Source organism: Aspergillus pseudodeflectus (assembly GCF_044049435.1).
Source record: "Aspergillus pseudodeflectus strain CBS 756.74 chromosome Unknown BJX68scaffold_2, whole genome shotgun sequence".
Classification (NCBI taxonomy): domain Eukaryota; kingdom Fungi; phylum Ascomycota; class Eurotiomycetes; order Eurotiales; family Aspergillaceae; genus Aspergillus; species Aspergillus pseudodeflectus.
The window spans coordinates 443,449-455,223 of record NW_027263778.1 but is presented as its reverse complement, the minus strand read 5'-3'; the positions used below and the strand labels follow the sequence as shown (position 1 = coordinate 455,223).

Sequence of the window (11,775 nt, the reverse complement as noted above, 5' to 3'; positions counted from 1 at the left end):
CTTGGACGACTCTTGGTCTATGATCCGAGATCCCTCGGGAGTTGGAATGCTTCTTGCTCCTCACCCCTTGGTGGTCTGTCGGTCTGTCCTATAATCTCCGATCAGCACTACGAGGGATGAGAATGATGAACTCTGTCGGGAGTTGCTATCATTGGCCGCGGGGTCATCCAAAGTATGCCCAGGTGGTTCTTCAGTGGAAAGGATTGGCTTGATCTCCAACCCCACGAGATGGCTTCCTGCCTCGTGAAAGTAATTAAAATGTGAAGCTCTTGATAGGTGAGAGCGGACGCTACATCATTTTCGCGCAGACGAAGGATGCGGTCGCTGGCTCGTAAGTCGGCCAGTCGTCTCTCCCTGCTTGGTCTGGCTTCCTCACGAAGAGCGCAAGGGATCGAGATGTTCCATTAAAGGAATCATGATTAGATTGCGATTGCAAACCCAAGTGGCATGGTTTCGAAGAGAATTCGGTTCCCGAGAGTCGCTAACTCGCGTATGGCCCCCGTCTTCGGACAGATCCTCGAACCTTCTCAAATGGCTGAAGCTAGAGATCCATATTCTCTATCACAGTCGCAAGTGGCCCCTAACTACGCAACACCAGGAGCTGACCGGTGACATGCGTGGGATTTGTTTGGATGACTTGATGCACAACCTAGGATGATGCACACGGTATGAACGTTTTGCACCATTGAGAGCTTCTCGGGCATTGCACTTGTCACACCCAGTGGCGGTTAAACTTGCTTCTGATTGCCGGGCGAGGACGTTTCATCCGCCGTGCACACCCACATGTTGCCTTAAACTCTTGATGCCAAACGTAGTATTTACACTTTGACAGGGTATGGAATCGGGCCAACTGCGACAGGATCAAGATCGGCCTGCGACCAAGAGATCAAGACGTACTTCGGAGTAGGGGGAGAATGTGCTGCATGGGGCTAGGAACCGTACTCCGGATTGGTGATACTCTCAAGCTGTCTGTCGATCATCCGGCGTTTGGTATGTCAAACTTGCTCGTCTCTTGCAATCCAACAAGGCGATTTGCATGAGACATTCAGTGCTCTGGTGGGGTAGTCTTTCGACTGCCGCTCTTCAGTCATCATTTGATGAGGGTGCTTGCATGGAGTGGCGATTGACTCGGAAGCATGAGATCCGAAAAAGCAAGAATGGAGAAGAAAAGAGATAGGTTCGTCTGATGGCAGGCCTGACAAGAGGGAATGTTGGGGATGGAGAGCAGACTCAGCAGACCTGGGGAGTTCCCCAGTCGCGACAAAGGATTCTCCAGGAAGGCTGGCTCTATGCTCAGTGACACGAGCGGAAAGCTTCATGTCCCTGCTTACGATATCTCTTCCCCACAGGCGTCGTGTGCTCTATGAAGCTGTCTTAGTATACGCATTTTCTAAGCTAGGTAGAGTCAAGAAAACCTTGCAAGCATCTGGAAGCTTCCCACTCTGCCCCCAAAACTCACCTGCGAGGCGTGGGTTGGACGGGTTCTGCCCTGTTAACCAGGCGTGCGCCGTGGAGAGTCACGTAGTCACGTCCACCACGGGGGCACTGTCGCAGGACATAAAGACGATACAGAGTCATCCCCATAGATAGCCCTTGCTTCGACAGCAGATCAGTGCTGGAGGAGGGAGTGCAAGGCGAGGAGCCCCGTAAGGCATCATCCATCATCAGGGTTCCGCAAGGGCTGGGCCAACCAAGGCATGGGAAATAATAATAAGAGGAGGGAATAACTGCCACCTCAGCGAAGGAGTGTCGAGGCTGCCATCCAGTCATACCGGGGCGTTGGAGATACATACTTTATGCAGGCAGGAGCGAGAGCAATGGTTGGCTGCTCATGATTTCAGGAGGCGAAGTCGGCCAGTTCTTGGGCTTCGGAGCCCTCCAGTGCGAGACGAGCTGTAATAAAAGGAGTTCCACAAGATTAGGATTCGCATCATCAGGTGGAAATCTCAACGGCAGCCTAGACTCATATAACCCGCTCGCCTGCTCTTGACCGTTAACACTCGAACAAGCCCTTCTCTCAGTTGCTGGCATCTGGATGGCAATATAGCTGAATCAGGCTAGCTGGTTCCTCTCACGCGTTCCGTCACCCGTCGATCACTGGTCGCCGAAGCCTTCCGTCCGTGGAAAATAATCATCACGGCCAGCGTCATCAGCTCATAATAATAACACAAGGTCTCCATTCGCGTCTTTCTGACTGCCCACTCTTCTGCTCCGTGCGACCGCTTCCTCCTTGCACCCAAGGCCCCATGTTTGGCACCGCAGGATTGTCATGATTGGAAACAGTCACCCTGAAAGAGCACAAAAAAGGGAGATGCCGTGGACTGTCACGAATTCATTCAGGCGGTGCGTGTTTTTTGACATTGCTCCTCGCTCTGTCGCTGCGAGCCTGGCCGGTGCTTGCCCTGCTAACACGTCCACAGAGGTCTCATGATGAAAACTTACGGCCGCTCACCGTGGCGCGTCTACGACGACGACCAGCGTCCAGCACAGAAGAAAAGACGCGTTTTATCGGATAGCGAGTCGGATGCCGCTGAGAAAAGCCTACAGTATGCTATTCGCGAATCGACTGCCAACGTGCGGTCGAGCCCGTCGCGTCGAAACTCTATCGCGCTCTCCGACGGATCACAGGACGATGACCTTTCGACGCCCCCGTCTTCCCCTCCTCCGCCACGCTTGACCCCTCCGCCGCAAAACACCCGCAAACCGACATTTTCTTTCCTCAAGCGCAAGCACTCAGCCACCGATGGCGCGACTAACGGGTCTCCGCTATCCGAGGTGAACTCCAACAGCGTGCGCGCGTCTCTCGATCCTCCCAAGAAGAAAGCAGCAACCTCGACATCGCAACAGCAACCGGTACTGAAGCAGATGCAGCTCGACTTGGGCCACGAGGTGCGCAAAACGTGTGCGACCTGCGGGATGGAATATATACCCTCAAACGCTGAAGACGCGTCGCTCCACAAGAAATTTCATGACATGAACTCGACAGGGGTGGACTTGGGTAAGGCTTTTATGAGGGCAAACGCGTCGCGCTGGGTTTACGAGGCGACTCGCTTTGATGAGGGCTACGTGGTGATTGTAGACCGCAAGTCCTCCCCGACCGCGAAGAACCAGGCCAAGAAGGTGTTGGAGGTGCTCAGCAAGGAGCTCTCATCCCCAGTGATCGAGGACGAGCTTTTGTGGAGCCAGACGGAGCCACCGAAGCATCTGCGCAAGAACGGAGCGACGGAGAAGGTAGATCGATACAAGGTCTTCCTACATATGAAAGACTCTCGGTGCGTCGGGGCGTGCTTGACGGAGCGCATCTGGGAATCACATCCAGTGGACAAGGCATCTCTCCAGAAGGATGGCACTGATGCTGCTGTTGCCGTCGGTGGCGCGTCGCACCCCGCCATTGTAGGGATCTCCCGTATCTGGACATCGGGTTCATCTCGGCGAAAAGGAATTGCGATGGATCTTTTGGATTGCGTCGTGAGCAACTTCATCTACGGGATGGAGATTCCCAAGGAACAGGTGGCCTTCAGCCAGCCAACCAACAGTGGAAAAAGCCTCGCACAGGCATTTTTCGGGCCAGAGAACGAATGGCATGTTTACAAGGAAAGTTGATGGTGCTCATACGATTATTTTTTTGAAGTTACTAGCATGGTGTGCGATATTTGAAGGGGGAGCGCCCAGCTCGAAGCCGTCTATCTTTTGTATTCGCCCCTTCGGTTTTCCTTTGTCCTCTTACTACATACACGGCGAGCTGATACCCTTATTTTTCTCTGGCATCGGGCCTTGAGGGAGGCATACTGTGACGAGCATTTATTCTCTGTGGTTTTTGTATTCGGTGGTGTTATTGGATGGGACAAGGCTCTGGGGGATTTGGTTACTATTCTTTGTACTATATAACTACTACATCACTTCATTTCACCCTCGGGTTATTTTGCCCATCAGTTCAATCACGGGCATGTTGAAGAGCGCCAGAGATAGAGCAATGTATATTGAAAGTCGTGTACTAAATGCTTCCTCACTATATGGCCGTCGCTCTTTCCGAACGTTGAGTGGACGGTCAGCAGCGACGCCTTCTGTTGACGCTTGACTCCTATCAGCTTCACTTTCTTCCCCTCTTCCCAACCAACCTGCTAGTTTCCCTTCGCCCGCCGTAATTCTCCCCTGCTCTCATGAACGGTGCTTCTACGACTCTTTGCGATGTCTGGATTAAATCCTTTCCGCCCTAAAAAGCCAGAAGGTAAGAGCGTCTATTCCACCGCTTCCGAGTCTCCCGCGTCTCGAGGTGACGAGACCGCTGTGAAACAGACTGACAATTGTAGACCTTGCGAAGCATTCTCCCTCCCAGACGACCACGCCATCCTCTTCAAACGTCCCAGATCCTATTTTCTTAAGTCCTTCATCAACTGCTGCGACGAAAACAACACAGTCAACCCTCTCCTCAGCGGCCAGCGCCAGCGCGAGCATCACCCCGCCCCCTCCTCTTGACGCACCCAACCTCGACGATTCAACGAGTTCAGACGATCAATCTACATCGGATCCATTTGACCGTGCTTATGATGCAAGCGACCATGAACCTGAACGGACGCAAACCCCTTCTGAAACCCCGAATATAGCTCCTCCGGGTGATCTACCACCCCAAGAAACCATCCGTCTTACTCCACCCTCGTTTTCATCCTCAAACGACCACGCTGCGGTTCCGCCGTCGAGGGAACATTTTACAAGACATATAAAAGAGAAACAAACTGATCAAAATGGAAGGCTGCGGGATACGGCAACAATCCCAAGATCGTTGATGTCGAACCAGTCGTCCAGTTCTTCGGAGGCATCAGACAGTGACGGCGCCGCCGACGAGCCGCCTCAACCACAAGCAAACGCCAGAACATCACGCCGGCCAGTGTCATTAGGTCCGGGCGTAGACCCAACCACCCTCAAAAATCGTCTGGCGAATCGGGAGAGAATCCCACCACCTCCTCCAAAAAGCCATCATGGCAAGCGGATCAACCCTGGCCCGTCTATTGTTCTGCCTCCATCGCAGACGACGCCAGGCAAAGCCGCGAACCGGGTTTCTTTCCACGGCTCTTCTCCAGGATCTTTGGCATCACCGCGAATATTTCAGACTGAGCAGGATTACTTTAGCACACCTTCACAGACGAACCAGTCTGTGTCGCTTGTTGATCTTCCTAGGCGCAGTCAATCCCAGAACAAGCGGCCGCCTACACCACCCCTCAGTCGGAGGCACAGTCAGATGAGGCGCTCAAAATCCACACTCGCAAAGCCAGCGTCTTCCCGGCCGCCCATGCCACTCGCCGAGGTGGAGGTTGCCGCATCGACCCCTCCAAGTCCAGGCTCCCAGCCATTGACTCCCTTGCGGAGTAGAGATCCCAACTATAATTCTTACTTTCCTGATGAAACCAGGTCAGTTTCGTGTCTGCGACAAGAAAACCTTGGACCAGCCCCGTCCGTGCCGCCTGCAGAAATAGGCCTAGGGATTCAGCCGGATTCCCAAACAACATCGAAGCGGGCATTGATCGTAACTCAATTACCTCCACTCCCACCTCCACGCCGCACTCGGGGGAGCAAACATGGCAACGACAAAGATAACCGCCTTGGTCCAGAGCAACGAGCAGATGGCTCCGAAAACTTCATTCCCCATCCGTCAAACGCAAAGGATATCCTCGCGGACCTAACGCGCTTACAGAAGGAGGTGGATGACCTCAGAGGGCAGTACGAGACTCAGCGGTAGATCCCGGGTGGCGCAGCCCAAGAAGGGAGATATACGCTGCTATATATGTTCGCGTGGGGTGACTGAAGAACATGAGCTACTATAATGGTAGAGCTTAGCTGACTCTTCTGTAGACTGTTGTTATCATTTCATAACCTGGATACTCGATTCTTATCGCACGGATCTTTATATAGTCTACCAGATGTGCCGCTTTCGACTAACCACCTATCATTGGCATATCAAGTAGTCTCAACATATGTTATACTATATCAAGAAGACTAAGCAGCTCTACTTGACATAAAACATACCGTAGACACAAAGACTGTCAACTTGGGGAAGTGCTTTTGCGCCCAGGCACAAACAGTGTTCCCATAACTTACCTCGTTGGTGATGACGTCATCGTATATGCGGCTTCTCTTCGAGACAATGTAATTGCCTCCAGTTGGGCACACTACTGGTGGATAGGATGGTTTTTTTACTTAGGATCAGCTTAATCCAAAAATTGACCAAGGCATCATCCAATCAGACCCAATGTATCAGACTCGCATACTATCTGTGGCGCCCAGCTCCGTCTACGGAGTCCGATTGCTGCGGATCTTGGGAAACTTAAAACGGCGGCGTGCAGGAGACACGCTGCCGGAGGTACTTTGGCAACTTCAACTCTTCTTGAGCATACATTGTACTAATCCTTTCAAGCTTCATCAGTCTTACAACTAGGCTGCTTCTTAGTAACTCTCTGGTTCATCACCCTCAATCTTCTTGATTAACCTCTGATCACTCACTACCCTACTACAGCCTAATCTACTGCCCAACTATAGTCCAAGCTCAGTTCAAGCGAGCTTCAGTCCTATTCCTGGGCAGAGCTGCTCTGCAATACCTACATCTATTCTGCACTTCGCTGTGCATGCAAGGCAAAATGACTACTCCTACTTTGATCAACCTCCCTCCCCCTCCCTCTGATCCCGTAACACCATCTGATATGGGACCGTAAGTCTCCCCGCTTCTCTCCTTCATACTTCATCTTGGCTCCTGACACCTCATTGACAAATAGGGGAACACCCAACTCCACCACCACATCTCTCTCTGCCCTGTCCACCACCGCCATCAAGGACGGTCATCAAGGGCAACCACTGGGCCACGGCCGCCATGCGCACCATTCTTCTTCCACATCGGTGAGCTCAACCAACACCTTGGAAGCTGAGCGCGCCGATCGCATCTCCCGTCTGGCCGGTCTGGAGCGAGTCGCTACTGCACGAGCCGGCGGTGCAGGCCACCCAGCAACCGCACCGAGCTTGGCATACACACCCGGCTACTTTGACAGCGGCACCGGTTTCAAGGAGAGAAGCACGGTTGGAAGCGCCAGCGCAACTGGCAGTGTCGGCGCCCGCACAACATGGGCTAGCGGTAGTGATGCCTTTGACGCAGATAAGATGAGCGAGGATCCCGATGATGGCGTCTCCAGTGTCGGTAACATTAGTGATGAAGGGGATGCCAGTCTAGTCGGCTTTGGCGAAGGGGCCAGCACCATGAGTGGACCCATCTCACATCCGGGGATCAATCGAACGTCCAGCGGCCGACCAAGTTCAATCGGAAGTCCAAGCCGTGGCCGAGCCAATAATCCCATGACGTCCTACTCGCCGCATTTTGGTGAGAGCGCTACGATGCAGTCCACGATGGCTGGGAGCGCATCTGCAACTCCAGAGCCAACGCATGATGCCCGTATGGTCGATGGGATGACCTACGATCCTGACGTGGTAGATACCACTGTCAGGACTCCACGGCTCGCTACTCCGGGTTACTCCGAGGACCCTCACAGTGAGCGCCATTAAAGAAGCGAATTGGCTGAAAATTAGGGAAAGTCATACTGTTTATTGAAAGCAGGCGTTTAGGATGGAAATGTGCTTTATTCTGCGTTATTGGGAAAGGTTTCTAGGAGTCTGGTTGCGCCAACGAAACGAAGGTCAGATCTGATATTCTGACAGAGACAGATGCTTTACTTGCAAAAGGCAAAGCAGGTGTTATTTCGAGAAGTGTAGCATAAGCAATCCAAGGCGGTTTTCTCATTGTCTCCGGGGGCGCATTGCTATGAATAGGTTTGTAGACATTCAAAAACAGCTGGCTTGCGGTGAGAAAGCATCAGTAGGATCACCATTTGGTACTACATAAGCGCTGGACGAAGGGGTAGATCCAAGATAAGAATATATAAAACCTAGAAGCTCCGTGTGTGTTGAACAGTGGTGAAATTGTGACGCCTCAAGCCAGAATTGCCTAATTGGGCAGATTCGCCGCTTTTTCTTCTCAGGCTTCTTCTGGGCCCGCCTCATCTTGACTCTTTACTCTTCACTCTTCCACCATCTCCCATTCACCACCCCCTCCTACAGTCGTCCTGTCCTGTTCCCTGCTGGCATTTACTTGTCAAGCATTGACCCAAATTTGAACTACCGTGGACTGGAGACTTGACAACAGTTTCCCAACCCGCCAAGTACCAGCGTCTTAGCCTCGTTCTTTGTGTGTGCGTCTGCCCACGTCTCGCCCTTCAAACCAAACAACGGGTCGCCACGCATAATTGCATCCTTTGGATTCGGCTCTTTGTTTCGTCCGTAGCGCCACATTTCGACTACTTTATCCCTCCTGATACTCTGGGATCGGTCGCGTCATCCTCTTGCTTGTGTTTACTCATTGGCGGGGAATCTCAGTTCAGCTTATCCGCAACGTGGGTTTTCTAGAACCAGGATACTGTTTGCGCGCATTTACGCTACGGTTATAAATTTGGACGTTTTCTTGTGAGACAGTCGTGAGACCCGAGATGGCTGCTCCTACACAACTAGCTTGTAGGTCTTTCCGATAATGCTCAGCCGTCTACCGACCCCTGCCCGCGGTGGGGCTTCGCCGAGGCGAGGAATGCGATAGCTGATCTTTCACAGTTCGCACCGTCAAGGGAATTGGTATCTTGGATGCTTCCCCCGTGTACGAGCCGTTGGCGGGTTTTGAGAGGTATGCTCTACCTGCGAAGACTCATTGCCATGCACATTTTCGCTAACTCGGATTTTTTGTCACAGACCGGAGGGGAACATTCGCTGCAGCGCTTATTCTCCTTGCGGCCGATATTTCGCGTGGGCGTCACCTGAAAAGTATGCACATTCTACTCCAATAGCGAAAACGCGGCTACAAAAACACGGCGATTTTGTTAACACAGCTTAGGGTCACCATCATCGATCCCTCGGTCGGACATGCCGTTTCTACCATTCCCGCTGAGAACGTCTTTGATCTAGCCTTTTCACCGCTCGGAACATACCTGATTACGTGGCAACGTCCGTCCAAGGACGCCAACGGCGACGCCGTCAAGAACCTGAAGGTTTGGCAGGTGGTGGAGTCGGGCAATGGAGAGGAGGATCGCATTGTGGGCCAATACGTTCAAAAGTCGCAGACTGGCTGGAACCTTCAGTACACACCCGACGAGAAGCTTTGTGCTCGTGTTGTCACCAACGAGGTGCAATTCTACCAGAGCGATAACCTGTCCAAGGTCTGGAATAAGCTGCGCGTGGAGGGGGTGGCAGATTTTGCACTCTCGCCTGGACAAAACCAAGCGGTTGCCGTCTTCATTCCTGAACGCAAGGTACGTGCGATCTAGAATCAAGGATTCTGCTCTGGACTAACATCTCTGCTGTAGGGACAACCCGCCGCTGTCAAAGTCTTCTTGGTGCCTCAGTTTGGATCGCCAGTGTCTCAAAAGACCTTCTTCAAGGGCGACAAGGTCCAGCTGAAGTGGAACGCCTCCGGCACCAGTTTGATTGTCCTCGCACAGACGGACGTGGATAAGACGGGCAAGAGCTACTACGGAGAGACCACTCTTTACCTTTTGAGCTCTACCGGCCAGTTCGATTCTCGAGTGCATTTAGGTATGTCCACACTCTCGGTTTTTTTTCGACAGGAGACTAACATTGAAACAGACAAGGAGGGTCCGATTCACGATGTGACCTGGTCGCCCACTTCAAAGGAATTCGGTGTCGTGTACGGTTCGATCCCCGCCAAAGCGACCATCTTCAATATCCGTGGTGTTGCTAAACACAGTTTCCCTCTCGGCCCTCGGAACACAATTCTGTTCTCGCCCCACGGTCGTTTCGTTCTCGTGGCCGGCTTTGGAAACTTGGCTGGGCAAATGGACATTTACGACATGGAGAAGAACTACACCAAGATTTGCACGGTCGAGGCAGCAAACTCGAGTGTCTGCGCATGGTCACCGGATGGCCAGACTATCCTTACTGCCACCACCAGCCCCCGTTTGAGAGTGGACAACGGTCTTCGTTTGTGGCACGTCAGCGGAGCCTTGTTGTACAATGAGGATATCAACGAGCTTTACGACGTATTCTGGCGCCCGCAGTCGACGACTCAGCATCCACTTGGCGATCCGTTTCACCCGCTGCCTACTCCGCACTCCTCGGCAGTCGCATACCTTAGCACCAGGAAAGCTCCAGTTAAGCCCGCTGGTGCATATCGCCCCCCTGGTGCTCGTGGCCAGTCGACCCCACTGGCCTTTAGACGCGAGGATGAGGGTGGTGCGGCCCATATCCGCGACGGCACTGCCACTGGAGGCGCTCTGAACGGCCCCGCTAGGTCTAGAAGACGTGAGGTGCCAGGAGCTGAGCCAGCTGGGGAGTACCTACCGCCGGGAGCCGCTCCCGGAGGAGGTGTTGCCCTCCCACCCGGCGCCGATCAGCCCGAGAAACTGTCCAAGTCGGCAGCTAGGAACAAGAAGAAGCGCGAAGCCCGCAAGCACAAGGAGGGTCAAGGCGAAGATGGAACAATCGAGGCCAGCCCTGCGCGCGGGGAGAAGGGCAACGACAACGCTCGGCCCAAGTCCCGCGGCGTTGACGGCAACAACGCACGCAAAAACGGCCAGCAGCCGAAGCAAAATGGCACAACGACGGCTAAGCCAGCCAAGGACGTTGAACCCCCGGTTGCCGATGCGGGGGTCCCCAGCGCACAAGATAAGAAGGTCCGCGGCCTCCTGAAGAAGATTCGCGCGATTGATGAGCTGAAGATGCGACTGGCTGGTGGTGAGAAGTTGGAGGACACACAGATGAAGAAGATCCACACAGAGGACGCAGTTCGCAAGGAATTGGACGGCCTTGGCTACACTGGATAGGTCGCTCCTCCGAGTCGAGTGGAAGCGCTTATAGCATTGCAGGTGTTTTTGCTTGCATGTGTGAAATCTAGCGCGGCATAACTGTATGCTTGCTCTTTGGCTTCTCATTAACGCATATGTATCATGTATCCTGTACATGGTACCAAGCCATAAACCATAAACCATGCATAAACCATCTTGCTATTTTAAACCCTTCAACAATATACTAGATAAGTTCTGCAATTCCTCTTTCCCGTGATTTGTAGTCTCTGACGCTCAGCGCGGTTGGTTTCAAGCGACCTTGAAGAGAGGTCCCAAGTTATTATTTTGACCGATGAGTGAAACGTCCAGGCGTATGTCAACATCGTATTGCTGGAAAGAAAAGTGGTGTACTCGTTCAAATTGAGGACACAATATATATTGCGGGAGGCTGTCGCTGTACCACAACATACTTCAACAAGGACCAAATGTTGCCTTACAGGTTAAAAATACCTAAGAGCTATGCTGCAGAACTGTAAAGACTCGCGGAAATGGAATCAGAACCAAACGATGTCGGGTTTATTTCCAGAATTGCGTCGACGCACAATCCAACCGTTTGCGGTTATTCAGTCCAACGATGCTCGAACAAGGCAGAGGCGTAACGAATAAGGAAGAGGAGGCTACCTACGAATCTCTTGCGAATGTCCACACCAAGCGCCCGACCTCGTTCGTTCCAAACGAGATTTGACTGAGGCATGGGCGGGACTCCTTAGTCTTGAGAGGACGAGTCCCCATTGATATATCGCGGCCGATACAGAGCTTATACCCGTCGAGAAGGCATTTCAAGGCATGATCCTCGCCTTGCGCTCCACCTTACAGCGCGAATGTTGTGCATCTGGATGAGATCGAGTAGAATTATATCGCAGGATAGAAGGAGAAGAACAGAAGAAAGGTGGTA

General features: G+C 52.7%; 3 protein-coding genes across 3 annotated transcripts; all 3 read left to right on the top strand.

Annotated features, from left to right (window-relative positions):
• Positions 1-2,089: 2,089 nt before the first annotated feature.
• Positions 2,090-5,734, top strand: BJX68DRAFT_275566 (uncharacterized protein; the record flags this gene model as incomplete). Its single annotated transcript, XM_071047880.1, has 3 exons — positions 2,090-3,598; positions 4,311-4,684; positions 4,727-5,734. Exons 1-3 carry the CDS (start codon positions 2,428-2,430, stop codon positions 5,732-5,734), a joined length of 2,553 nt encoding a protein of 850 aa, XP_070904871.1. The 5' UTR covers positions 2,090-2,427.
• Positions 5,735-6,224: 490 nt separating this feature from the next.
• Positions 6,225-7,781, top strand: BJX68DRAFT_224390 (uncharacterized protein). Its single transcript, XM_071038261.1, has 3 exons — positions 6,225-6,452; positions 6,509-6,700; positions 6,765-7,781. The coding sequence occupies exons 2-3, from the start codon at positions 6,618-6,620 to the stop codon at positions 7,540-7,542; spliced, it is 861 nt and encodes a 286-aa protein (XP_070904870.1). The 5' UTR covers positions 6,225-6,452; positions 6,509-6,617; the 3' UTR covers positions 7,543-7,781.
• Positions 7,782-8,519: 738 nt separating this feature from the next.
• Positions 8,520-10,859, top strand: BJX68DRAFT_261146 (translation initiation factor 2A; the record flags this gene model as incomplete). The annotated part of the gene is made up of 6 exons (XM_071044099.1): positions 8,520-8,544; positions 8,638-8,707; positions 8,773-8,844; positions 8,915-9,329; positions 9,384-9,612; positions 9,664-10,859. 6 exons carry the CDS (start codon positions 8,520-8,522, stop codon positions 10,857-10,859), a joined length of 2,007 nt encoding a protein of 668 aa, XP_070904869.1.
• Positions 10,860-11,775: the final 916 nt, after the last annotated feature.

Coding starts and splice junctions, on each gene's coding strand:
- BJX68DRAFT_224390 (XM_071038261.1), top strand. CDS start 6,618: ATGCAAGGCAAAATGACTACTCCTACTTTGATCAACCTCCCTCCCCCT. Junction 6,701..6,764: donor ACACCATCTGATATGGGACC/GTAAGTCTCCCC, acceptor ATTGACAAATAG/GGGAACACCCAACTCCACCA.